Below are 26,495 nucleotides of genomic sequence, written 5' to 3' on the forward strand. Positions count from 1 at the left end.
AGATATGCAGGTATCCCCAGAAAGGCCAAGGAAGTGGAAAGAATTCAAAAGCTTGTTTAGAACACGAGAAACACATACCTGACAGTGCTATTTAAGCACCAGGCCCCAGGGAGAAAAAGGCATGTTCCTGCCCTCTCTGGGGCCTTTAGTATCCTCTCTGTTTCTCTGCTGCCTTCCCAAGGCCTCTGTTCATGTTTGTTAGGGTTATCTCTCTCCAGAGGGAGAGATAACACAGCTCTCTCTGCAACCCCCTCTGGACTGCAGAAGGGGGAAAAAAAATAATCCAACCCTCTTGAGAAGGCACTTTGCAGGCTTCCTAAGAGAAAATGAGCTTCTAGCTTTCCCATTACAAATTCTTCTGAAAGCACAACTATTCCTAAAGATACGTCCAGCACTAGCCCTGTTTCCAGAGCAGCATCCTTACCTGCCCGGGGAAATGAAGTATTAAGGAGAGATGCTGCACATAAGAAAAAAGCAAATGCAGTTGTGTGGGGTTTGGGGTTTTTTGCAACCGGAAGGCAAACAGAAGCTGGGCAAGCATTTCCCATTCTTTGAGAGCTCAGTGCTCTTCTCATAAATTTTTATGCACTATTTAATAGGGGAAGAGGATTCACAGTATATTTCAAACCCATGGTATTCAATAACAGCCAGACGTGATGAAAAAAACAATCGATCTCTTTGCTTCTACCCTTCAGTTTTATGTGAGAAATTTTGCTGGAGTCCTGCCAAATCCCAGCAACCTCTATTTTACCAAGTGATTTTTTTTGAACATTTGGAGCCCTTGAAATTCAAGTCAGACAAACTTCCAATGACACTGTGGAAAACAATTTATTTGACAAATTTCCCAAGTGGACAATTTTCGTAAAACACAGGCATAAAATAAAACTAACTCGTACAATGGGGGTTTGGATACAAAGTAAAGAGTTTGGGGTGCTGATACCTGGCAATCACTGTTGATTTCTTGGAAGTGCATGAATTCATAGCAAGAGCACCAATGGAAGCACTGAAACAAAATCTCACCCAGCCAAACCACATCTAAAGTGTGGTCCTAGAAACAACTGTGTAAAAACCAAGGGCCCACATCACCCACATAAGTGATAGCACCTTTGTCAGTATATCTGTAGGGTGTGAATCAAAGACCCTGGGAGATGATGGCAGCCTTTCCCGTAACTTTGCTGGGCTGAGGATGAGGTCTTAATTCAATATATAATACAGTTAGTGGGTTTCCCTAAGGCCCAGGTGCGTAACTCCTAGATGGTCCTATAGAAACAGTACTCTCTGAATGCTCGCTGGGAGTCAGTCAGCTTGGCTCTTTTGGGGGAAAAAAAAAATTAAAAAAATATCCCACTAACTGGGCTCAGAGAGATTTTCCAGAATGGAGCTTGAACCATTACACAAGTCATCAGGTTATTCATGAGGTTCCTGGTTTCACTGTAGAACCATGAGATCAGTTCTGTGCAGTTATGTAGCTTCTTTTGGGGTTTCCCCCTCCCCAGTGGCTGCTGCCCATCCTTCCTTTGGTCGGTGCCCAGACTCCCTGCCATGACTAGGAGTGTCAGTGCCAAGGAATGCTCCACCACCCACCTCTACTCCAGCCCTGGGAAGTCAGTGTCCCGTTCCATGGCACTGGAGGCCAGAGATGCTTCCACACAGCTTGGGTAATGCAGTCCACCCCTCCCTCCTCCCCAGGCATGGGAGATACAAACCAAACTTGCCAACTGTGACAACGATCCCCTCTCAAAGCTTGCTAAGTGTAAATAATTCACTTGAAGCACAGCATTAGTTAGGATCATTGTGAGCTGGGCAATGGCTCAACTGATGTATGAAACAGAGAAGGAAATTAAAACAATTTAAAAAAAAAAGTATGTGAAAAGAGCATAATAAGCCTCAAGAGACCAGGCTAGTTCTTAGTGGTACAAATTCCTCATCTTGGTTCTTTCTTGACACAGTGGGATGAGGTTGGTATTTGTTTTCTGATGGCTTATTGCTAGGTGTACTTGTGGGGAGGGAAGGCAATCATGGGCAGTGAGGGAAATTTTAGGCTAACAGAGAAGAGACAGAGGTGATGAAGCAGGGGGAGAAGGAAGGGGACTACGTAGAGCCAGGCTGTGGCATTATGGTTATCTGCATAGATGCAAATTCCTCATGTTGGTCAAAAACACTGTTAAATTTTTTTTGTATTGTTTTGGTTTGGTTTTTTTTGGTTTTCCTTTTTTAGGCAAGACAGAAGACACTATGGCCTTGGTAGAAACCCACCCAGATGCTCAGTCAACAGCTATCTTCCTGGAGACAGTTTGGTAGAAGACGCCACGCAGCAGAGAGCTATAGTTGGGCACACGGAAGAGGTGGCGCTCCCCATAGACCACGTCGTAATCTGCGCTCTTCCCCGTGACCAGGACACGGATGTTGGGCTCGTTGGCTTGGCTGCCCACTGCCAGCACGTAGATCTCAATGCCAGCCCGCTGGGCTTCCTGCACAGCTCTCTCAATGGCACTCGCAGTGATCCCTTGGGAGTGTCCGTCAGAAAACACCAGCACTCTCTTCTTGGCCCCGGCACGGGCAGACCGCTGGTACATCAGCGTGATGTACTGCAGAGCAGCATTGACGTCTGTGGCGTCATTCATGAACTCCATGTTGTCAATGGCTTTGGCAATGACCGTGTAGTTGTGTTGGAACTGAGCTTCCACTCTCTGCTGGTTGCTGTTGCTGTACTGCACCACTGAGACGCGCACGGAGTCATCGGTGGGCTTGCCAGCCTCCAGGAACCGCTCTGCCAGCCGCTTCACGAACTTCTTGGTGGTCTCGAAGTTCTTGCTTCCCACGCTGGTGGAGCTGTCCACCAGCAGTGTGATGTCTGCTGGACTGGTGAAGGTGACTGCAAGGGGAAATGTCCACAGCTTGTTATGCTGCGCTTCTCCTCCTGCCTCTTCCACGGAAAGCCGATGAGGTCACTGGCTGTCTCATAGGCTTTCTGCCTTGTCAGACTCGGGAAATCCCTACCCTTGCTAGCTTTGTTTCTCCTCCCTCAGTGCTGTCCTACACTTGTCCTTTTACCCTTTCATTCCTTCTTTTATTTGGTTTAGGACAGGCGGCATTCCCAGGTGTTCGTTTGGCTTAGATAATCTAGTGACTCTTGTTTAAATGCAGTGGCTCTCCTTGCATGTCTGGGGAACCACTTCATCTCCTTCGCCTTACTTCTTTCCATGGAAAGTCTGAGGACTGTAAACGCTTCTGATTTGGAGGTGTACTCCATTAAAATCCTCCCTGTACTCTTCAAGCAGCTTTCTCCAATATCCCTGCCATGATTTTTCCTCATTCTCCCAACTGACCTCATTACCTGCATCCACTAAAGCCTGGGAGGGTTACAATCTTCAACAGCCTCCTCTCTAGGTTTGAGGTGTCAGAGAAGCAATCATCTAGGCTTTCCCCCAGGTGCTTTGGGCTGGCATGTGTGTGAGAGACCCTGAGAGTGTCTGACAGATTTTGCTCACTTCTCCACGCCAGAAGCCTCCTCATTGCAAGAGGTGTCCAAGCCATGCATCCCCCTGAACTCCCACTTCCCCCACCACAGCACCCACAACCTTTCAGTGTGGCACGAGGAGTCAATACTCACTTGGGCAGGTGTAGTCAGGACATTTCTTCTCTGTTAAGAAAATTAGAGAGATTAGTGTCACCAACTCATCCATGAAAACCACTTGTTCGAACCAGCCACAGGAGGGACAGACACTCACCTTGCTCACTTGTGCAAGACCCTGAGCAAAGGCTATAAATGTGCTTTAAAAATGCTGTGGACAGAGAAGTCCTGCACCAGGTGAGGACGTGGACCTGACTGCAAAGTGTTCTGAGACACGAGATATCCCTGTCCCTTCTTTAACTAAATTTGATCTCTGTTTTCTTCCCTCAACATCTGCTAAAGAGCATGACGGGGGGAATGCAAGGGAGGGCATCCTGTATCCCTCATCCCTTGGCTGAGGTAAGCCTCACTGCCTTCCTCATTGCCTCCAGCCACCACCTTTCACCCACCTTGGCAGACGTATGAGGTGATGTTCTGCAGGAAGGTGTCATCCAGGAGCTCAGCATAATTGTCCCTTTGAATGGACAGTCCTGGCCTGGTTGGTCTGCTTAAACAAGCAATGTCATTCAGGTGATCTGGATTTGGAGGGTTCCGGAAAATGTCACCTATCCCAAGGGAAACCACCTGCAGGGAAGTTAGACTCCATCACTGGATGCATTCATCATCTGATGCATTTGCAACTGCAAATGCCTGTCACTTTGTGAGAGTGCTTATAGCGACAGTTGTGTCCCCCACCCTATCCTGGGGTAGCCAATACAGGGAGATGCCCGGAGAGCCTTTGCTATGATGCACAGCTGCTGTGTGGCAGGTCCCCCGTGCCCTTACCGGGGTGACATCGCACAGGGAGTTGAGTGGGGTGGGGTCCCGCAGTGTGTCGGAGCGTCCGTCTGTGATGACAATGGCAACGCGCTTGTCAGAGGTGAATCTCCGCAGGAGGTTGTCCTTGGTGAACTGCAGGGCTTCTCCAGTGTAGGTCCCCCCAGCTATCCAGTTCAGGTTCTTGACCGCCCTGTAAGGACAGACACAAGTGAGCCTGCAAGCTGTGGGTACTGGAGGGGACAGAACACAATATCTCTGACAAGCTTGCCACCAAGGTAACACCCTGCATGGAGATTTGGGTGGAAAACTGGCAAGCTCCTTGGCCTCAGGAGCTCCTACGATGCCATCAATCACTACCTTCCACTAAAGAACATTTAGTACCATTGCAGTTGCAGGAGCTGCTGGCCTGCAGGTGGGGGATGGGAGGTGAGTAGGTGTCCCTGGATCAGATCCCTGTGTGATGTGCCAAGACCCCACAGACTCACTGTTTGAGCGCCCCGATGTTGTCTATGTTGGCATCCCCCATGGCCACCAGCTCCTGCGTGTTGTCATGGCTGTACTGCACAACACCCACACGGGACTCCCCAGGTTCAAACTGTTGGACAAAACAGAAGCCAGTAAGGGTCTGATACCTCAGGGGATCCCTGAGTCTCAGAATCCTGCTAATTGTCCTAAATGCCTTCATGCCAGGCTCTGATGTTTCTCCTCTGCTTTATTCCAGGTAGACAGAACCCCAATAGGAGTGGATGTACATGGGGACCAATTTGGTGAGACAGTCAGTGAAACAAGACCCAAATTTAGGTCTCTTGGTTCAGTGGTCTCAACATAAGCCATTGGACTCTCAGGCACATGGCAAGATTCTTGGGGTTGTCCTATGTGCAGTTAGGAGTTGGACTTGATGATCCTTGTGGGTCCCTTCCAGCTCAGGAGATTCTATGGTTCTATGAGAAGGTCTGTTTTCAAAACTTCTGGTTTTCTTCCAATGTAGTGGTTTTACTGCCCAGATCCAGCCTTTCTGCTTTTTGCCATCCAAAAATCCCATGTATGCCCACACAAGTATTCAGCAACAAGTTGTGGTGTCTTTACAGACTGTGTGTTTTAGATGTGGCGGGTTATATCTTAGGGAAACTCTGAATCTCAAATACCCCTTCAAAATTACTGAGGTAAATGAAATTTCCATACACAGCAGGTTACCAGAGAAGAGTTAGGAGAGCAAGCAATTGTGTGTCCCTTTTCAGACTGAAAGACTCACTACAGGAGATGGTATTGCTGGTTTTGGACTGCAAAGGTAATTTTTAAGTAGTGTGCTTAACTGGTAACCTAAACCCAAGTGTGGGGGGCAAACAAGGGTGCCTAGGGGGCTAGACATCAGAGACTTCCAACACACCTCTACTCCAGATACCTGGAATGCTCATTGGGACAGGGAAGAGACTGAGACACTGATTGATCAGAGACTAATCAAGCTGACTGAATGCTTGATGAGCCATCTGCTCTGGGACATAGACAAATTGTTCCCAGCCACAGCAGGCAGAGTCCCTTTGCCCAGGAAGAGTGAGATGTCTATATTTTGGGACAACAAACTGCTGTCCAATCTCCTTTGCTTTATGAATTTGGGAGGAATCAAGACCCAGCCCCAGCTTGAAGCCAAGCCTCATGGAGGCTTTCTGGAGTGGAGGCATCTCCCCATTTTCCTGCTTGCAGCATAAAAATGTGAGTGCACACAAGTGTATTGCAGCACTCGGTGCAAATCTCACCTTGACCTGCTCGTCCTTGCTCAGGCGGTCAATGACTTTGATGATGAAGTCCTTGGCAATCTGGAAGTTCTGCAGGCCAATGCTCTCCGAGCTGTCCAACACAAAGAGGAGGTCGACGGGACCACAGGTGCACTCTGCAGCAAGGCACAGGAGTGGAGGGACATGTTTTGAAGGGAGGCACCCCCAAAGGAATCAGCCTCCCGATGCCCTACCCACCCACAAAGCCCAGGGTAAAATAATGCAGCAAAATAGCTGCATAGCAGACTTGGGAGGCAGTTTATGAATTTTTCTATTTGCATTTGCTCCCTTATAATACATATGGCATTTCCAGGTTGTGACTACCCTTAAACCACCCAGTAATTATTCCACAACCCATTTCCTCATAAGCCTTCCCACTTCTTCCATTCACCCGGCCCAGGAGGACAGAGGTGACACTGGTGGGCGGGAGGAGGCTGACTCAGCTTGCTCCCCTATTTCCCATAGCTGCAGGACATCATGTGCCCTTAGCTTTTCTTTCAAGCTTTTGGACTGTAACCTCAACTTATTGGGACAGCAGCAGGGGAAAAAACCCAGCGCATTACTCTGCTGACCAGCACAGGATTTGGAAGGAAGAGGGCAGAGCTGGATCCACAGTATGCTCTGAGCAGACATCCCAACTGCAAAAAGGGTGGAGAAAATCCACCCTGCTGGCACAGGGCACCTTGACAACAGTTTTCCAGTTGTACAACTCAGCCACATCAGCCTCTGAATCCATGTGGCACCCTCAGGGATTGCTTACTGCCCTCCCCTGCCTGGCTCATGCCTGGTCCTCCCTTGTGGGGTCCTCCCTTCCACAGCAGAGGGCAAGGAGCAGGGAAAGGGAGGGGTGCAAGCAAGGAGAAGGACTAGCAAATGTTTGCAGAGTGACTTTGCCAAGTAATACTCACCACAGCAAGCTAGAGGAGAAGGGAAAGAGAGAACGTTAAAATGCTTGACAAAGGGTTTTTTCACACCTTAATCCAGACTGCAGGTTTCTGCTTCTGCAAACCCAGAGCCAACTGGCCCAGCCCAATCCAAGCTCCTGCAGGTTTCCCTCCCATTTGAAACACCCAGATATCCTGCCTGCTTCAGGCTGGGATGCCCTGCCCTGGAGCACCACATGCAGCAGAGTTGTTTCTGCACGTGCTTATGTGTTATTTAAATGAAAATAAAAGCTAATCCTGAAGGGATTAAGTAAGTCACCAGAGCACAGAGCTCAAACTCGGTTCCTCAAGTACCCTGTGTCCTTCCAGCATTTCATTACTGGTCATGGGCCAGAAACCCTCTGCAGCACATGTGTGCTGCTTCTCCCCATGGCAGGACACCCCAAAAGAGACCTCCCTTTCCCGGGGGGAAAATTAGACCCTGATATATTAAAACAAACAAACAAACAAAAAAACAAGGTAAAATGGGCCACTCAAGGATTTTACACAACTTTGCTCATATTTTCCTTGTACAGAGCCAGTCTACAGCATGTACAAGTGAGACACAGCTGTGTGAGCTACTCCAGAGGTGGAGTTGGAGATCCCTGGATCAAGGGGACTTAATTGTGCCTCATGGAAGGGGAGCGGTGCCCATGGATGGCACTCCCCTGCCTGGGGATGGTTCTTCTTGCTGGAGGGGCCAGTGAAATATCAGCTGCCACTGATATTTCCCACTTAGCAAGGCACCAAGCAGGGTGGGAGGAGAGGTACAGGGATACTCACAGCACATCTTCATGATGATGTCCAAGATTTCACATTCCTGAAAACAGAGGAAAAGAAATGTTTGATTAATAACAAAGGCAGTTTCCTTTCTACCCACCACCCCTGCTGTTGCTCTGTGTGCCCAAAAAAAGTCTTGATCTGGAAATGAGCGCTGTGCAAGTGGGGTCTGGCTAGTGATGGACTGGCATGAAGAAAACCTGGCCATTGAGACTTGCTGGGACAGTAATGGGGGACAGCCACCACTGAGCCCAGGAGCAGGAGGCTCCCACAGCAGTGTCCCCCCTCCCAGGAGCCAGGGGGAGCACAGACCAGGCCAGCAAGCAGCACCCCAGTCCTGTCCCACTCACATCTGGTCCCGGAGGCCCCACAGGTCCTGGTGGTCCCTGTCAAACAGAAGCATAGGAGAGAGGAGTTACAAGAGCAGTCATGCCCTATCAGCGGCGTTGTCTGCTGATACCTTGATAAGCAATGCAGAGCTGGGAAAAGCCTTTTGACTTCCCAGTTGCTGGCCCCTGCACTGGGCTTGGATCAGATACATCAGCTTGTTTGCATGATGCCCTGGTGCTTCACGGAGGTGGGGGAAGAGACCCACTTCCACATGTGCCAGGCACACTGAGGTAGGAAGGCAGCAAGCACACACACAGTGTGTGTGTCATGGCTCAGTGTTGCCCCCAGAGCACCCAGGGGATGGATGGATGGATGGATGCTGTCAGTGCAAATCCTGCCAGGGTCCTTACTTACCGGGAGACCTTCGGGTCCCCTGTAGCCCTTCGCTCCTTTGATGCCCCTGGGGCCAGGGTTTGGGTTCTGGAATGAAAGCAAAAACAAATCCCACAAATCTGCGTGTGTCAGGGGGCAGTACCTTCACCTCCAGTGCCTGATGAGCCCTGTTTCACCACAGAAATGTTATCTGAGGTTGTTGTACCCAACCAAACCAGGATTTGGAAGGGTCAGGATGGACACTGGGAAAATCTCCCTCCATGGGACAGTGGTGCAGCACAGGTGCAACCATCAGTGCTACCTGGAAGCTTACAAAGTCTTGCAGAGGTGATGCCGACCTCAGGCTAACAAATCTGGAGGTTTGTCACCTCTAGGACGCAAAATGAACACCTGGAGAGAGCTCCTCTTGCCATCCCTCAGACACTGCTCAGCAGCAAAGTGTGAAGATTTACAAAGTCTGATGGGCTCTGACCCATCAGTGTAAGAGATCCAGCCCAAAGCTCCTGCACTGTGCTCACAGGGAAAGAGGATTCACCATTACATAGAATACTCACATCGTTGCCAGGATCTCCAGCTTCTCCTTCATCACCTTTAAGTCCAACATAGCCTTTTGTTCCCTGAAAAACAATACAGAGAAGACTCCTGCATGGATGGTTGTGGTTAGCGTGGTGAAGTTGGTGCTGGCATGTGGTGACCTTGTGAGAGCTGGCTTGGGAGGGGGTGGAGAGCAGTGTAAGGTGTCCCTAGCACCAAATTTCAGTGCTCTTGAAGGAGAGAGAGCTTCTTAGGCAGTTTTCCGTGCTATAGAATGATGGAATCATTTAGCGTGGACACTAAGATCGAGTCCAACTGTTAAACCAGCACTGCCAAGTCCATCACTAAGTCATGTCCCCACCAGAGCATCGTCTAGTTCCCCCTGGTTGGCATTCCCACCCCCAAATTCTGGCTCTAGGACTGCATCAGAGAGCACCCAGCCCAGGCTGCTGCCCTTGGGTGTCACTACTAAGGCAGGACACTTCCACCAGAAGTATCCACTGTAGGGAGAGGTCGGCAGAAGGAAAAGAGGGCCTTGGAGGAGCAGGCTGCTTCATGGAGCCCATTCTACCATGCAGCTGATGGAGAGGCTCTAAGTGCCTAACCAAGGGTAAATTCTGGGTGTATGAGGAAGGAGCACACTTACATTAATGCCAGGGTCACCTCTGTCTCCTGGTTGCCCCTGGGGATGAAAAAAAGGAAGCACGTTAGGTTGGACAAGGACAAATAATGGTTTTACAGTTTCAAGGCAACACAAAAAACTTACTGGGGCACCTATGAATCCAATTGTGCCATTCCCAGGAGGGCCATCCTCTCCCTGGAAAGGAAGAGAGACATAGGTGAGATAAAGAAAAGCAGACCCCTCAGATAGCATGGCAGCAGGATCCTGCTTTCCTCAGACCGAGTATCTCCACAGCAGTACCACTCACCCTTTCTCCCATCAGACCAGGTTCTCCAGGCAGCCCAGGTGCTCCAGGTGATCCCTTTGGGCCCTGGAGGGAGCACAAGGAGCAGTCATACATTGCACATAATTTCAGCTGGGAAGATGATGAGGTAACCAGCTGAGGTAACCAGCTACCAACATGAGCCCGCATAGGAGATTATACAAGAACAATGTGAAGATTTAGATTAGATGTTATGAAGAAGTTCTTTACTCAGAGGGTGGTGAGACCCTGGCACAGGTTCCCCAGAGAAGCTGTGGCTGCCCCATCACTGGAATTGTTCAAGGCCAGGTTGGACAGGGTCTGGAGCAACGTGGGCTAGTGGAAGGTGTCCCTGCCCATCTCTGGAACAAGATGAACTTTAAGGTGCCTTCCAACCCAAACTGTTCTATGATTTCTATGAAAGCCATCATCTGGGCTTGGGATTCAGTTTGCTCCCTGCCCTGGGGATCAAACCTGCTGGGAGATTGAGGTGGCTGCCCCCAGAGGGCATCTTTCCCAGCATCTGTGATGGGAAGCCACATGGTTTATGGTGTGGCCATACCCTCTCCAAGAAATGACCCATGGGAAGTGGGGGGAAAGCCAGTCATGGCCTTAAGGACCCGTGGGAAATGCCTCAATGTGTCTGCCAGGAACACTGCAGTTTGTACCTACAGTAGGTTTCCAGTATCCAAGGGATATGGGGAAAGCCCTCAGGGACAGCATCTCCTGGTAGTCCCTTCATCCCCTCCCCCCCCCGAAGATGTGGTGATGAAGAAGCACTAACCTCGCTGCCACGGGGGCCGTCATCTCCCCTGTAGCCTTTGGGTCCTGGGGGTCCAGGTTCACCCTAGGGAAACACGAAGAGTTCACTCAGCAGGGCTTTTCTCTTGGTGCTGCTCCTGCACTGAAGCAGCTGGTCCCTTCATTTCATAATGTGTGCCTGCCTTGTGCCTTGCACCCACCAGTGAGTCACCTCCAACTCAGCCATCCCAAGGAAGGACCCACTGACAAGGGTTAATGCTAAGGGGGAGATGCTTCAGGAGCTGTACCTGGCTCTCCCTGTGCCCTCCTGCCTCCCCATGCTTCCTTATGCTATTTTCTCTGCAAAACCCTGTCGAAGGCAGATCCCTGCTGAGCATGAACCAAACCAAGAAGCTTTCTAGGGCAAGGTGTGACACTACAGGTCTGGGCTAAACATCATATGCTTTCAATGGTGGCTGAGGCTCCCAAAGCTATCCCTCTCCTCCACAGGTTGCCCCAGTAACAGATGACCTGGTGGGAATAAGACTGGGGAGGAAGGGCTGGTGCTTTCCAGCATCAAAGCACAGCTGGGTTGCACAGTGGTTGTGACAGAGGTGCCCCTGGGGCAGAGGTCGGTCCTTGGTGCAAGCACATCATCCTGAAGGTGACACAAGCCTCCCCATATCTGGAGGCTCAGACATGTCTGGGGCACAGCCAAGCTGGCAGAGGCCCTTTTGTGGCTCCAGGGAGTTTCCATCCTCAGGAGGCTGCAGAGCTCTGGCAGTTGGTGCTGGAAGGGACCAAAGCTGTCACTATACCACATCCCATCTGGGCAGTGGGCAACTTGCTCCATCAGTTGTAGGGCTGGCCAGAGACAGTAAGAGACAAGAGGAGGCAGGAGGAGGGTTCTTTTCTCCAAGAGCTCCACAGATGTCCACCTTCTGCTCGGTGCTGACAGCCCTCTGTGGGGTTTGCTTTCTGGGAGGTTGGTAATGATGGTGGACATTTACTGGGCAGGGATGCTCTTGCCCATTGGTCCAAATGTTCAAGTGAGGCAGCATTTCACATGGAGCTGGGTTCACAGTTGGCCCCCCAGGCAATGGAGAGCACAGAGGTAGGCAGAGAGCTGGTGCCAAACATCCACGTATGCCGTACATGCCCTTCTTCCAAGGAAAGGTGCAGAAGACTTAATATTGCACAGAGCAGAGTACTGAACTGCTCTAAGGCATGTGACCTTATTTCTGCCCAAAAGCCCAGAAGAGAGAAATCTTGGAAGGAGGGACAGGAACTTGTGATCCCTCATACCAGCCAAGGCTGGAGCCGCTGTACCCTTGGCTCGCACTGGCCATACATGTCCTCACTGTAGCAGCACACAGCACAAATCTCTCATGGCCCTGGAGGAGTTCATGATGATGCAGGATTTTGGGTGAGGAAATCTTTGTCCACTACTTTTCTGGGTGTGACAAGAACCACAGGAGGGACGGGCACCATGGCCAGGAAGAGAGAAGGGCCACCAAACCTGTCCATGAGGATCAGGGAAAGAGTATGCTGGTCTTTAGCTTCCCTTGGATAGAAACAGGATGAAAGGGAGTCACAGGTTAGCGGGAGCCCTTTCCCCTTGCCAAGAGAAATACACTCCAAGATCCAGAGCTTGCAGATAACACAGCTTGAAAAATATTCATGTTTGCCAAAGTCCTACTCTTACCCAAGCCCAATTATGCATTTATTTTTAATTTGGAAAAAAAAAAAGCATTCTTCCTCAGCTTATGGAAAAATCATCCTCACTTTGTAACTACTTTTCAAATCTCCCTGGAGTGGTGGAGGCACTGAGGTGACCGCTGGTCCGGGAAGGCATTTGAGCTGCTTTTGTAATGCTTCTCTCTCTCTGACAGGGATTTGACTCAAGTTCAGTGGTGGAGAGGGAAAACTGGTATCCCACAGGCTGAGACAGCAGGGAGATGGTTCTTTCTCCTCTTCCTCCCCAACAGTGAAGGTTATCTGGAAAAAGGATATATCTCTGCCTGGCTCCCTACCAACTTTCTGTTTTCTGCATGGTCTTCCTCCTGCCTTGAACCTGGAATGAGCCTTCTACCACATGGAGAGCAGCTCCAGCTTTAGCCTCCTTTGCCAGCGTTATCTGCAGCGCAGATCCAATACACACATCCAAAGAGCTGCCTTTCCAGCAGGGCCACCCCTCAAAATGACACCTCAGCAATGCCCAGCAAGCTGGATGCTGCCAGATGCTCTTCGGTTGTGGCAGGAGCTCAGCTCCGCTACAGGATCTGGACAATAGGACATCTGGACAATATCAGGACAGTAGGAGCTGGACAATCCTCCTGTGAGGATTTGGTGCTCCTCACTAGCATGAGATAGGCTCAAGGGAAGCCCAACTTCAGGCAAGCACAATCCTGGCACAAGCACAGCCTCTCCCCAGGCTGTGGCATGGAGCAGGTCTGCTGTGGGGGTCACCCATGCTGGGGATAATGTGAATGCAACAGCCACCCCTTCATGCCTGTCCTGTACTCCGGATCTCCTCCAAGGGCTCTTCAACACTTGGCTGACCATAAAGGAGTTCAAAAGCTCTCATTTTTGTCTGCACACTGGTTTCCATGCTTCACATCCAGTAGAAGTCCTGCTCCACCAGTGTGGGAATGTTATCTCAATACATCTCTGTGTCTTTGGATCCATCAGAACTCTGATGGTATGGGTAGAAGGGGAGCTGTCGCACAGAGCCCCTCCAAGGGTGATGTCAAAGCATGCTTGCTCAGGTGCAAAGACCCTGTGAGCCATTACAACCTGTGCTATTGACATGGAGGATTGACCCAGCAATACCTCCAGACCCAAAGTTATCACCCAGGTACACCTTTGGGAAGCAAAAGCCTTTAACTGTGCAGGGGACAGAAGCCTTCCTCAGGCTGGAGGTAGCCAACTCTGCTCTCCAGAAAGCCCATGAAGTCTGAGATCTGTTCCTTGAGGACAAGCAGTCCCCAGAGCAGGAGGGCCACATCCTGCAGCAAGCAGGCTTGAGGAATGCTGGCTTTGGTTGTCTCTGCAGATGCCAAGGGTGTCAGGGACACTGCTGGGGCCACGTCGGGATATCCTCACCAACACAAGATGTGTCATTGACTCCCCTGACTGAGGTGAGCAGCTTCTGGCCCCAGGCCTGAACATTTTGTGCAGTGCTGCAGCTTGCACTTGCCAGTTTCCAATTCTGTCATATGTGTTGACATCTGTTTCCATGGAACTGGGAAATGCTGTGGAGGTTGCTCTGCCCACAGCCCAGCAACCAAGTCTCCATTTTTTCAGCCTTGTTCATATCCTGGGTTCTTGTAGAAATTCCTGCCCCTCTTCAACAGCTTTGCTTCCTGGTCTGGAAGATGCTGAGAAGTTACCCCAAGATGCTGTGGCATTCGTTAAACACCCTACCCCACTCCCCACTGTCCAAACCACTTCCATCTGGGAGCCAGAAGGTTAGTACAAGCTCTTACCTGGTCACCAGGTGGTCCGAGGGGTCCTTCTCGCCCTTGGTCACCAGGTGGTCCAGGCTCTCCCTGAAAACACAGAGAGAGGGCATAAGAAACAAAAAGAGGGACAGATGTAGGGTACAAAGGGACCTGTGTGCAATGGGGAGCAGCCATCCAAACAGAGAGAGTTTTGAGACAGATTCAGAAGCTGAGTAGGAAACTGAGATGTGTGGAGATAAAGACAGGCTAGTGCGGCCACTTTGAACCCAAGAAGATAGCCCTAAGAGGAAAACCTTCTGAAGTTTTCCTCTAGGTGACATGTTTCAGCCCATTTTGTGCCAGAAAAATAAATGTTTGGAGAGATTCACCTTCTAAGCCTTCTGCAGATACACAGACCTGGCCCTGAACTCAAACCAGCCACACTCTGCAACCACAGCTGCTCCTCTAGAGCAGCTCCTGCCCTAGGCAATCTGCATGAAGAGGAGCCTCCAGGATAGCAGCATCCTTCCTCCACCCCCTCTTCCTCCATCCTGCCATACCTGGGGAGCCAAGGTGATTCCTAAGGGAACGAGCCAGCAGATGAAGAGGGACACCCTCACCTCTCATTACCAATGTTCTCCCCTCTCCTTTGCTAACACTTAGCACCCTGAGCCAGGCTAGGGCTGCTTGCAGAAAACTGACAGCCCAGGAGAGCCCAGAAAACCTGACTTTCAGTGTTTTTGCACCTCACCCGTTCCAACAAAAGGAAATACCACAGTACTGGGCTCAGTTTCACTCAACAGCCTTCCACCAGCCCAGCAGAGCTGCATCCCAAAAGGGCAGTGTGCCTGCCAGACCCAGGCTGACTCTGTGGCACCTTCCTCATCCAGACCCATGGCCAGGAGTGAGCAAGTTGGGGAGGCAGAGGAGAGTGAACTTTGAGGGAAGCAGTTGAAACCTTGGTGACCTAAAGCTGTTGTTTGCAACCTAGAAGCTTCCAGATGGATAAGGCAAACAGCAAATACAAAACACAACTTCCAAAAGGCCCCAAGACGTTTCTGGCAAGGTTACACAGCCTTGTACTTGGACTAAAACTTGGAAGGAAGCAGCCCATCATCTGCTGAACAATTTAACTCCAGGACACTGGCGTGCCTTCATGTCCCGCGCACATCTGCCCCGCACACCCCGTGCGGCAGTGCTGATGCTCCCTAAGCAGTAAACAGGAAGGAGGAGGCTGCCAGAAGCCCCCTGCCAGAGCTGCTCCCTCCCCAAGGCAAACTCTGCCCCCCCTCAAAGCTGGTAGTGGGTCCTCACTGCCCTCACTGCAAGGACAGGGAATGAGTGGTGCGATGGTGGTTGCCCAGCAGTGAGAATACCGGATGCTGCTGCGGGGTGCCCTGGGTCCCACCACCCCCACTCTGCACAGCAGCACCCCTCGTCTCTCCCTGTGGCGTGTGGCATGTCTGTCGCTTGCCACATGTTTATCCTGGCCCGCTGATGGTTCTTGCCTGTCTCTCCCACACTCACTCTCGCTGACTCACCCCTGGCAGGCAGGAAAAATACTTTCCTAGTGACTCCCACCCAAAAGGGGAGGGAAGAGCATTCCCCGCTCCCATTCCATCCACACCCACTCACTCTGCCCTGCTGCTGATGGTACCTGTGCCCTCGTTCCCAGTCCCTGAGCACCTGGGGAGGACACTTGTCTCTTTTCTCTTCATCAGCTGGTTTTCCAGCTGTGAGGAAGGAACTGGCCACTGTTCATCTGCTCTTGGCTTGCTGGGGATACTCTTGCCTGGATTTTGGTTATTTGGTGATTAGCTGTTAGTGTAAAGGGGCAATTGCTGGGGGACAAAGACAGGTCCCTCCCGAACTGGCAGGAAAGGCACTGAGCTTGCCTGCTGGCCCACAGGCTGGTGGAGTTAGCCCCTGGGCACCTATTTCCAGTGCCTGGCTTCCAAGCATCCCCCCATTTGCAAGCAGATTCTGAAAGCTCCCTGCGGGTGCAGTTACCGGCTCTCCTCTCAGCCCACGGTCACCCGGCAAGCCTGGTGCTCCTCTTTCTCCATTGCTGCCCTGCAAAGAGACGGTGGGATCACAGAATCAGGATCTGCTCCCAGCAGGAGCAAAGCTGTCCCTCATTGCCCACCTCTGAGTGGGCTCAGCCACAGCCCCCCTCCTCCTCTTCTAGAGGGTACCAGCCCCTGCCCATACCCTGGTGGGGTGCCTGGAAGAGGTGCCCTCACTTACCCGTTCTCCTGGAGGACCATCTGCACCTGGAGCACCCTGTGGAGAAGCAAGAGGGGTGGTCAGGCAGTGGGAATGGCCAGCAATCATGCACAGGGGCATCACAGGCAGAGGACTCACCTCATCACCAGTCTCTCCTACTGGTCCAGGCTCACCTTGGTTCCCTCTAGCACCCTGCATGAGCAAGGCACAGAGGTGCAAATGAGAAGTTAAGTTTTGGATCAAAACCCTTCATGTTTGCAGAGCTTTGGGAAAGCTCTGCTTCAAAGCCCAGGCTGAAGAAGGGAACTCTCCCTCTCACACAGGCACTTCTTCACCCACCTTCTCTCCAGGGCTGCCGGGAATCCCCTGTCGGCCAGGTTTTCCATCATTCCCAGGCTCCCCCTTCATAAGGACACAAGGTACCATCAAGATTGCATTCAGCACCCAGTGGTGGATCTTGGATCCCAGAGCACAGGGATTATCAGGAGCCCCGGTGCACCCCGAGCCTCTTTCAGGGCTGTGGTCTCTCCCCATCCTCAGCAGATCCCACCCTACTCCACTCCTTGTGAAAGCCAACTTTTTCACAGTAGCCCCCCAATATCTCAGGGATGCTCATTCCAGGCTTGTGGGCACCCACTAACCTTGGGAACACTGGGGGTTAAGGAGGGCATCCTCTAGAGTAGAGGCCAGGCCAGGTTGGACGGGGCATGGAGCAACCTGGTCTAGTGGAAGGTGTCCCTGCCCATGGCAGGGGGTAGAACGAGGTGGGCTTTAAGGTCCCTTCCCACCCAAACCACTCTGATTCTGTGATAGGCTTGCCCCAAGTAGTGCAAGGAATTGCCACCTCTCCGTCTTGCAGAAGAGGGGTGTCAGCACCCTTCCTGCATGAGGCTGGGCATTGCAACTCACCTTTCCTCCCTTGGGTCCATAAGCACCAGGATCTCCCTTCGGTCCAGGTGGGCCTTGAGCTCCCTGTTGAAGTTAAAGGCAGCATCACTGAAATCCACGCTGGTAACACTATCTGTAGGAAACTGGGCACGGACTGAGCATCCCAGCAGCCCAGCACACAACTCTCTACTGGGATGGACAGGAGGGACATGACACCATGGAGCCAACAAGCAACACTGAGCCCACATTGCTGAAACACTTTTGAAGCTCAGAGCAAAAGGGCAGAAAAGGTGGCTGTTGGCCTGCTGTGGCTGGACCACAGTGACACTGGTGCCACCACGAATGTGTCATCCTGAGAGCATGGAAAAAGCAGCAAAACTGTAGAAATACAATGTCAGAATAATGTTTTCCAGAGCAGCATCCCAGGCAGACCCGTGCAATGGGGGACAGTTTCCAGGCAAGGATAAGGTAGACTGCCCTGGGGACATCCCCAGGGTGTCATGTGTGGTATCCCAGCATTTCATGTGTCCAAGAAACTCCCTCCCACAGCTCCCTGTCTTGGGGGGCTCCCCATTTCCACACACCATCATGGAAGACCTGCTGATTTGCATGCAAGGGGCACCCAAAGGGTACGTACGTCGAATCCAGGTGAGCCTTTGCATCCAGGTAATCCAGGGTATCCAGCTTCACCCTGTCAGGCAGACACAGTAGGGGTCTCCAATGAGTGGCACCCATGGGAAGACCCCATTCATCATTCCAGACCCTGGAAAGGACATTCCAGTCCTGTCCCTGGCTGGCAGCTGGATGGCTCTGCAGGAGGGGAGCTCCGCTGCCCCACCAGCTTCATTCTTGGATCCCACAATGGTTTTGAAGGGACAAAAGACAGGGTCCTCAGGCCTAGCAAAGTGCCCTGGAGCAGAGATTTACCTTCATGCCATCGATGCCATCGATTCCACGTCTGCCTTTCTCACCCTGAAACAGAAAATAAGGATCATGAAGAGATTCCCAAAGATGCTTCTCTTTCCAGGCATCAACCAGAGAGAATAAATGGTGCAAAAGCAGAGGCTGACCTTGACTCCTTTGGCTCCTCTTGAGCCCTGCAAAGGGAAGAAGAGAGATGTCAGACCCCCGTGCCGAGCAGATTCATCCCCCCACCACACTGCAGTCCCCACACCAGCTCAGTCCCAGGACGCAGGCATTCACCATTCCTCTGCATACCACTAGATCCCACTGGATCCCTGCTCCTGGCTCAGGCAGTGCTGGCAGGAGGCATGGAATCGTGGGCACATACCAGACCCCAACATGATCCAGCTGCAGAGGTAGCCCAGGATAACCAAGCTGGGGGACACAGGGATCTTCCCCAAACATCCCTGCTGTCCTCACCTTTTCTCCTCGGCTTCCTTTGTCACCCTAGAGAGGAAAAGAGAGAGGGAAACAGAAGAATGAGAACACTTGCAGCTCAAAGCCCATGGCCCACCAAGGAACCATGGCTGTGACCCTGCAGCCCCACATACCTTCATTCCTTGGTAGCCAACAGGTCCCATGTCCCCTGGCTTGCCCTAGGGGACACAAACATAGTGTTACACCACCATGGGATAGTGTCCCCCCAGACTCTTGATGTGGGGTTCATGCCCAGCCACCATATTGTCCCACAAGAGGCTCTCCCATAACTCTGCTCCTCATTTTCCTGGTCTGGGAGCATGGGATCATTGTGGAGGGTCAAGGGGACCTGCCTTCACCTCCACCATCTCCAGCCCATCCTAGGGGTGAGGAAAACTGGGCACTTGGGGACACATCATTTGGGATGAAAGGGAAGGGCAAAAAACCCTTGGGAAGGAAAAATGCACGGCACGGGGTTTCCAAGCTGGGGATGCACAAGGTGGATAACTGCACACTCACATGTGCAGGAGAAATGTGCCTCCCAAAAATAAAGTGTGCCCAGTAAAGGAAAAAAAAAAAAAAAAAGGGAGGAGGAGGGAAATAGTACCCTCATGCTTTTAGGCTGTTATTTACCAAAGGTTTCCCTGTAACAGTGCTGTGCTTGTTGTGTCAGAGGATGCAGGAGAGAGCCCAGAGTCCAGCCCTGGGCTGGCATACATGAGTCAGAGACGTGTCCTTCAGGAGGGACAGCTATTTTGGGTGAGGAACAAGGAAGCCTTGTAGCAAGAGGAGGAGCCACCCCCCTGCACGCCATGACTACCCCATGGAAACAGGGTGATGCTGGTGAGGATGCGCCTGAGAAGTCTGGCCACAAGCAGCCAAAAAATAGCCCCTGTGCAGAGTCACCAGGGCTGGTCCTTCACTTACTGGGCTTCCAGCTTCTCCTTTCTGGCCAGGAAGACCTGGCTTGCCTCTTTCTCCCTGCAATACAGGACAGAAATACAGTTAGCTCATCACCCCCAGGAATAGAACAATGACCTGTTGAAAGGAGAGCAGGAAGAATGGAAGCAGCAATGCTCCAAGGATATGGGGACCAGATGATGCTGGCCACATGGGAAGACAGTGTAGGTCCTCATCCACTTCTCTGTGGGGCAGTGGTAGGATGCTGAGGACCCATGCCCCAAAGGTGATCTTAGAGGTCTTTTCCAATCTTAATGACTCTTTGATAATGATTCTAAGTCTCTGAGCATCCCCAGTAAGCCCATCCCACTGCCCAGGTCGCACAGCACAGCCACAACCAGTCCCTCACCTCATGGCCTGGGTCACCAGGTGGTCCAGGGGGCCCTTGAGGAGGCTGCAGGAGAGAGGTATGGATTAGACCAGCCAGAGAGGCACAGCCTGGGACCACAGGGATGCGAGGAAAGGGAACAGGGGTCTCAGAAGTCTGACTCACCTGGCACTCAAAGGAGCAGCACTGCCCAGAGGGAAGGAGAAAACAGCATTAGAGCAGTGGGAAGCAGCAGGGTCAGACTGCAGCCTGTTCGAGGGGGTTCCCCTGGCTGGCAGGAGTTGCCTCAGGGCAGAGTTGTGCCACTGAGCCCCCCTTGGCCGTGGGTGACCCACAGGGGACAGGCTCAGGCGCAGGGGGACACTCACCGATTGCTCTGTGTTAAGTTTCTGCAAGACAGGAAAGCAAAGAGAGGGTGTTTGAGAGAGACAGGTGAGCCTGGGCAGGAGATGGGCGTGGGGAGGAGGCAGGCAGTGCTCACAATCATGTTGATGATGGTGTTGATGGTTTCCTCCACATCAAACTCCCGGGTTGGCTTCAGGCTGGTGGCGGTGAAGTTGCGGCGGTAAGCGTGGTCTGTGGCGATGATATTGAGCCGCTGGTCCTAAGGTCGGGGTGGGGAGGGAAGAATGAGACCCGTGGGCACCTGTGCAGGGTCAGTCCCCAGAGATCATCCTGGGAACCCTCACTCTCCTTTCGGAGTGCCCCTCAGAGCCTCCTTTGCCCCACTAGGGGTCTCATGGTCCCGCTTGAGACCCCTGCAGGGAGCATCCCTGCCATGTGGTCCCTACCAGGTGATTGGGAGAGATGGCAACAGAGAACACTTTGATCCCCAAATGTTTGGCTTCATTGGCAGCATCATCCAGGCCTCCACAGGGCTCCTTGTAACCTTCCAAGGGATGTCCATCAGTCACCACAATCAGGTATTTATTCTCCTTGTGATGGGAACCACTGAAAGGGTTTAAACATGGGATTTAACATTGCAAGGATTTCACTGGGGAGGAGTGGTTTGGGCACCTCGGGGCACTCACCCCAGGTAGCACCCCATCCTGGGGTCAGGGCAAAGCGAGAGCACTGCCACCCCTCTGCCCATTCCATGCCCAGGTGACCTCTTTTCCCAACCTGAGGACAGCTCTACACAATGCACAGGCATGTCCTAACCCAGAAGCTCCCAGCTTGCACTCTCCACAGCCAGGCCAGCAGCACGTCCCTCTCTGCCCTGCTGCCTCACCTGATGAGCAGCTCCTCGATGCCCCGCTTTATGGCGCAGTCGGTGTAGGTGCCCTTCCCGATGTAGTTCACTGCCGAGACGCGGTTCTTCAGCTCGCTCTGGCCGCTGGGCATCGGGGTGAGGCTCTTGATGAGCACGACCTCATCGCTGTAGTGCAGAGCCCCTGCGTTCCACACCAGGTTGCGGTCGCAGCGGTAGTACCTGTGCGGACACACCAGGACTCATGCTCCAGCACCTTCATCCAGATCCACTGACACCTCCACTTCACTTGCACCACCATGGAACATGAAAGCGCTCTGCGAAACAGGGATTTACCAGGGCTCCCTGCTTTCCTGCAAGGCAGGGACATGCTTGCCATGCAAAGCACAGCAAGGGACCAGGGGAGCTTGTCCAGCGGGTGGAAGGGCAAAGCGAGGCACCTGGTGGGCATCTGCAAGGATCAAACAGCTTGGCAGAGAGGTTTCTGGAAGAGGTGCCAGGCTGCAGTGGTTGCAGCTGAGCAGGAGATGCTGAGCCAGACAGCCAAGTGTGTGAGTGCAAGGCAGGTAACCACTGAAACACCCCACACAGAGGTTTTCCACTGCTAGATGCATTCAAACCAGAGAGGGATACCTCCCTCTGAAGGATGATGTGATTCAGAGAAGGATGAGTGTATGTGTTGAAGCCCTGCCCTGTGCGCTAGCACATCCAACACCTGTGACTCCCTGGGACAGAGGCACCACCTGTGCTTTGGTCACTGCCCCAGAAATCAATCCTAAAGGGATGTGATTTTTTTTTCAGGATGTGGGGACCAATCCCAAAGGGGTGGTGCTGCACACCTTACTTCCTCAAGCTCATCTTCTCTCTGCCCAGCAGGACACCTTTCCCAATGCCACCTGAACATTGTCCATTGCTGTTCCCTCCATCCCACTGCTGCCAGTTGCCTCTGGACTGAGACCAGAGCCTTGCTTAGGGGAGAGTGATGCTGCATTGAGGGAGGCCTGGCAGGTTGTTCCCAGGCACAGGGCTCCTGGTCACTCAAAGCCTTGTGATGTAGCTCTCCTGCCTGGGAAATGGGCAGATGAGCTGATGACCTGATAATCCTTTCCTACCCATCCTGAGATGGGGCACTGCCCCTCCAGCTGGTGCACCACTGGAACATCCCCATGGTGCCCCTCTGGGCACCAGCACACATCTCCTGCTGTCTCGAGGAGCTCAGGAAGACCCATGTGCCCCCAGGACTTGTGGTGCTCCTGTGCATCCCTGGATCTCCTGCCAGCAGGTAAGCCCAGCATCACCCCCTCTGGGATCTGAGAGCTTTGGTGCTCTTGGGCATCTCTGCATGACCTCCCCTTGGGAAAGCCATGGTCAGACAAGGATTGGTGGCTGCAGAGGTAGGTGAGGAGGTGGCAGATAAAGGGCTGGGCAATGGGGTGGATAAAGGGCACCCAAAGCTGGGTGTTGTGGGGTACACCAGCTGCAAAGGAGGATTTGCTCTGTGGAGTGCTCTTGACTGCTGGGTTTAAACACCAGAGGTGCTCTGCTGCCGCCCAAGCACCCGGGTTGTTCTGGGCCTGAGCACAGGCATCAGCTTTACTTTGGCACTGCAGAATAACCACACAGCCAGCCAGAGGTGGTGGGGTTGGGATACCATGTCTGCCACTCCAGGAATTCCTTTCTTTCCTGAGGCTGTGTGCAGGCAGCCCTGCTCAAGCCACACTGCTGCCCTCAGCACAGAGAGCAAAGAGGGCAGCTGAGGACTGGGAGAGGGAGGAGAGGCTCCCATCTCCCTCCCCAGCATTCCTGCTTTCCTCCTCTCCATCTGTGGAAAGACATGCAGGGTGGTCTCAGCATCCCAGTCAGCTCCATTCCTAAAGGATGGAGCCCAGGTAAACCCAGCCCAGATAAACCCAGCCCAGATAAACCCCTGGGAGATGTACCTATTGGTCAGCTTATCAATGAACCGGTTGGTGAAATCTTTCACTTGGGTAACCAGGTCCCCAAAGGGCTTCACCCTCAGGGCGACACTCTCCGAAGTGTCCAGGACAAAGAACAGGTCCACAGGGCAGTCTGGAAAGAAGTGGAGAGGCAGGAATTGGCCAGCAGTCCTGTTGTGTCGCCTCCCCATCCCAGGCTTCCCGTGCTGCCCACAAAGTTTTCCTCCGAGCAGCCTCCCAGAATCAGGACTTAGGGGAAAGCTTTGACATCCTAACTCCTTTTGGCATTGAGGGTAAGCAGACTACATTTTCAGAAAACATTGGTGGCATTTAACACTTTCCTATACTGTCTTCCACATTTCCATTCAAGGGATATCTTTGCAAGTCCTATACTACTTATTATAAAAAACAACATGCAGCTGCAAGAGCCACTTAAAAAAATTAAACCAAGACATTTTAGCAATTCATGCTATGAGAAACCACCAATTTTCTGACACATCCTGTCAAAAATATAATTTTAGGAAAGAGCAATAACAAAACCATTCCTTAACAGCCAGAGTCAAATCCTAAATAGTTCAGAAAGCTGAACTGGTATCAGCTGTTATCCCCCTCTCCTGCATCCCAGTGCTACTGGTAAGTCCTGACCAGACGGAGCCAAGGAAAGAGAGCCAAAAAACATGAAAAGTGGGTACATCCTGCAGATCCTCTCTAATCCTACGCTGCTCTCCTCAGCAAGCCGAAACGTCCCCACAGGTCTGCGGTGTGTTCAGCAGTGGGAGGCATCCACTCGGGAGGGGAACAGCAGTCAGGCTTCTCTGCTGGTCCCGTGAAGAAAAACCACCCTGGAAAGCATCCCAGGCTTACCTTCTGCACTCGAGACTCGTGTGGAGATTGGGCTCACATGCTGCTGAGCGTATGACCCCCCCCCCAGGAAGCCGGCCGGGAGCAGCAAAGTGAGTAGAAAGTCTCGCAGCCTCATGTTGCTTCGTTCAGATTACCATCGAGCTGCATCCAAGAAAAAAGCAGGGAAGGAGAACCCAGCAGCCGAGAGAGGCCACAGCCCGGAGGCGGGAGTCGCTGAAGATATTTTTTTTACCGCTTTCCCCTTGGTTTCCGTGGGAGGAAGAGCAGGCAGGAGGGTAAGGGTGAGGAGGAGACTTCTCCAGCCCGAGGACGGAGGGAGGGATCAGGGGCTGTCAACTGTGAGTCAGAACCTAATGAAGCATTTCTCCTTACCCTTTTTATGGATGTCACTGTACCTGCGATAGCAGCCTGGCCACGAGTGCCTAGGACCTCTACAAGCCTCACACAGGGAGCCCCAGTGCAGCCAGTGCCCAGGGTCAGCATCCTGCCCGGGTTCAGCCTGCTCGCTGGGGCAGGGGGGCTTGGGGCACCTGCCAGCAGCTTCCTCTCAGCTCCTGGGCCAAGAAAGCTGGGACAGGGGGACAGGCATTCCCAACGCATCCCAATCTGCATGAGAGCTGGTCTGTGTTGTCCCAGGGAGTCCCCACCACATGGCAGAGCTGGAGCTGTCCCGAGGCCACACAGGGATTTGGGGCACTGTGGAGGTACCACACTTTTGGAGAAGCACTTTCTTCCCTGAGTTTCAGGGTTTTCTGCTCAACCCAGTCAGGAACATGAGAAGCAAGCTGAGAAGAAACCCACAGGCACACCCCGGGTTGGGAACAACCCTTCTCCCCAGGCCCATACTCAGGGCAGAGAGTGGGGACAGGCTCAAAGCTGTCAAGCCTAGGAGGTAGAAATAGGAGCACAAGTCCTTAGGGACACCCATAAATTAGCATCTTCCCATTCTGTAGGATGGCAGGAGAGCCTGAAGACCTGTAGTAGTGGGGACCCCCCCAGCAAGGAGTCCCAAGGTGGTATTGACCATTTGCTCTTCATGGCCAGAACCAGAGACAAGTACCAGGTTATGCCAAACCCCTCATCACAGTGGGAGCATTAATTGCTAGGGGAAGGTAGAGGTGAAATACCTGAGGGTTGACCCTGCTTTCAAGCTTTTCACAGCTGCAGCTGTAACCTGCTCCCAAAAGCACAGGAAGGGGACCAAAAGCTGTCATTAAATAAAAAGTTGATGGGTGCTTCCGGATGCTTCTAAAGGGCAAAGAGTTGACAGCACAAATCCAGTCAGTACAAATGGCTTGCACCCAAGCTGGTAGAATGAAGGCAGCAGGAGACCTGCCACGTAGGGCTGGCTGCCACCTCTGTCATCCTAGCTGTCAGCACAACTACTCTGACAGCACCTTTGTGTGGATGAGCAGGAGGAAACATCGCAGGCTTGGACATCAGATGTGTCTCAAGTTGAGACAATGCAAAAGAACCCAGTAGCCCCACGGGTTGCAAGTTACAATAGAGGAGGATCTTGTCTACACTATTGAGGCAGATGCATCAAATAATGACTCTTTGGATAAACAACATCCAAAATCAGTGGAAAATAACCTGCAGACTGTGCTGAACTGAAACCTTGTGAACCCAAAAAGCAGGTGCCGTTTTTCACTCCAACACAAATTTAGGTGCATCTGTGGAAGCTGATATTAAAGCAAAGAGAAGAAAACAGTGGTGTCAGGATGACTCCTGATCACCCCTGCAACCTGTCCCCACAGCTTCTCTAGGACTTTGGAGAGTCTCAGGGTGCCATGTGCTCTGGCTGAGGGGCAACCAGAAAAACAGGGCAGCTCCCCGGAGCTGGCTGGGCAGCATTGTTGAGGGTGGGAAGAGACATTCTGGCCACAGAACAGAAAGGGGTTGGTTGTGCTGAGGAAAGCATTCCTCCCCCAGCTAAAAAGCTTTAGTATGAGTGTGAACCTGGCTGGTGTAATGAACCACCCAGGCACTGAGGTGTGTGGGCTTTGCTGAACCTCACAGGTTGCACCAGGAGGTGAGCACACTACAAGGCAAATTTTCAAGAGCTCTCAAACCTACTGAAGATACTATCCAAGAGAACAAGCATGCCCAGGGACAAGTCCAGCTACATGACGCTTAATGGGGGATCAGATGCTAATTTGGCTCTCCAGCACAGCTCCTCAGGCTCCCATGAGGGAGCTCACTCAGGGCTTTGAAAACCAGCCAGCAGCTCCCAGAAAGGGGGGAGCTGGGAAGGGACCTGTATTCGTGCATCAGCTTAGCAGAGTCATCCTGTGAACCTGCACACCAGAGGCATTTCCTCTTAAGCTTTCTCTCTTCCTCTTTCCCCTTCTCTCACAGGGAATTATCCCAACTAGCAGAAGAGCCGATCTCCCTCTCCCTACAGGAAGAGAAAACTACATCCCGCTCAGGAACAGTTCCGCAGAGCTGTTGCAAGCTGGAGGCCAGTTGG

At 52.2% G+C, this 26,495-nt stretch overlaps 1 protein-coding gene across 1 annotated transcript; it reads right to left on the bottom strand.

The window, feature by feature from the left end:
* Positions 1–822: 822 nt before the first annotated feature.
* Positions 823–24,335, bottom strand: COL6A1 (collagen type VI alpha 1 chain). Its single transcript, XM_027666188.1, has 35 exons — positions 24,026–24,335; positions 23,165–23,294; positions 21,246–21,446; positions 20,806–20,965; positions 20,496–20,618; positions 20,383–20,403; positions 20,180–20,200; positions 20,036–20,080; positions 19,654–19,707; positions 18,861–18,905; positions 18,730–18,756; positions 18,417–18,443; positions 18,274–18,318; positions 17,984–18,037; positions 17,368–17,430; positions 16,798–16,860; positions 16,597–16,650; positions 16,480–16,515; positions 16,243–16,305; positions 14,278–14,340; positions 10,833–10,895; positions 10,055–10,117; positions 9,892–9,942; positions 9,772–9,807; positions 9,146–9,208; positions 8,613–8,678; positions 8,219–8,254; positions 7,872–7,908; positions 7,074–7,082; positions 6,148–6,281; positions 4,879–4,988; positions 4,400–4,583; positions 4,024–4,198; positions 3,614–3,643; positions 823–2,875 (listed from the first exon to the last, which is right to left on the bottom strand). Exons 1-35 carry the CDS (start codon positions 24,138–24,140, stop codon positions 2,265–2,267), a joined length of 3,078 nt encoding a protein of 1,025 aa, XP_027521989.1. The 5' UTR covers positions 24,141–24,335; the 3' UTR covers positions 823–2,264.
* Between the last annotated feature and the right edge of the window lie 2,160 nt (positions 24,336–26,495).

This window comes from Corapipo altera, unplaced genomic scaffold (genome assembly GCF_003945725.1).
Source record: "Corapipo altera isolate COAL_440 unplaced genomic scaffold, ASM394572v1 81, whole genome shotgun sequence".
Taxonomy (NCBI): domain Eukaryota; kingdom Metazoa; phylum Chordata; class Aves; order Passeriformes; family Pipridae; genus Corapipo; species Corapipo altera.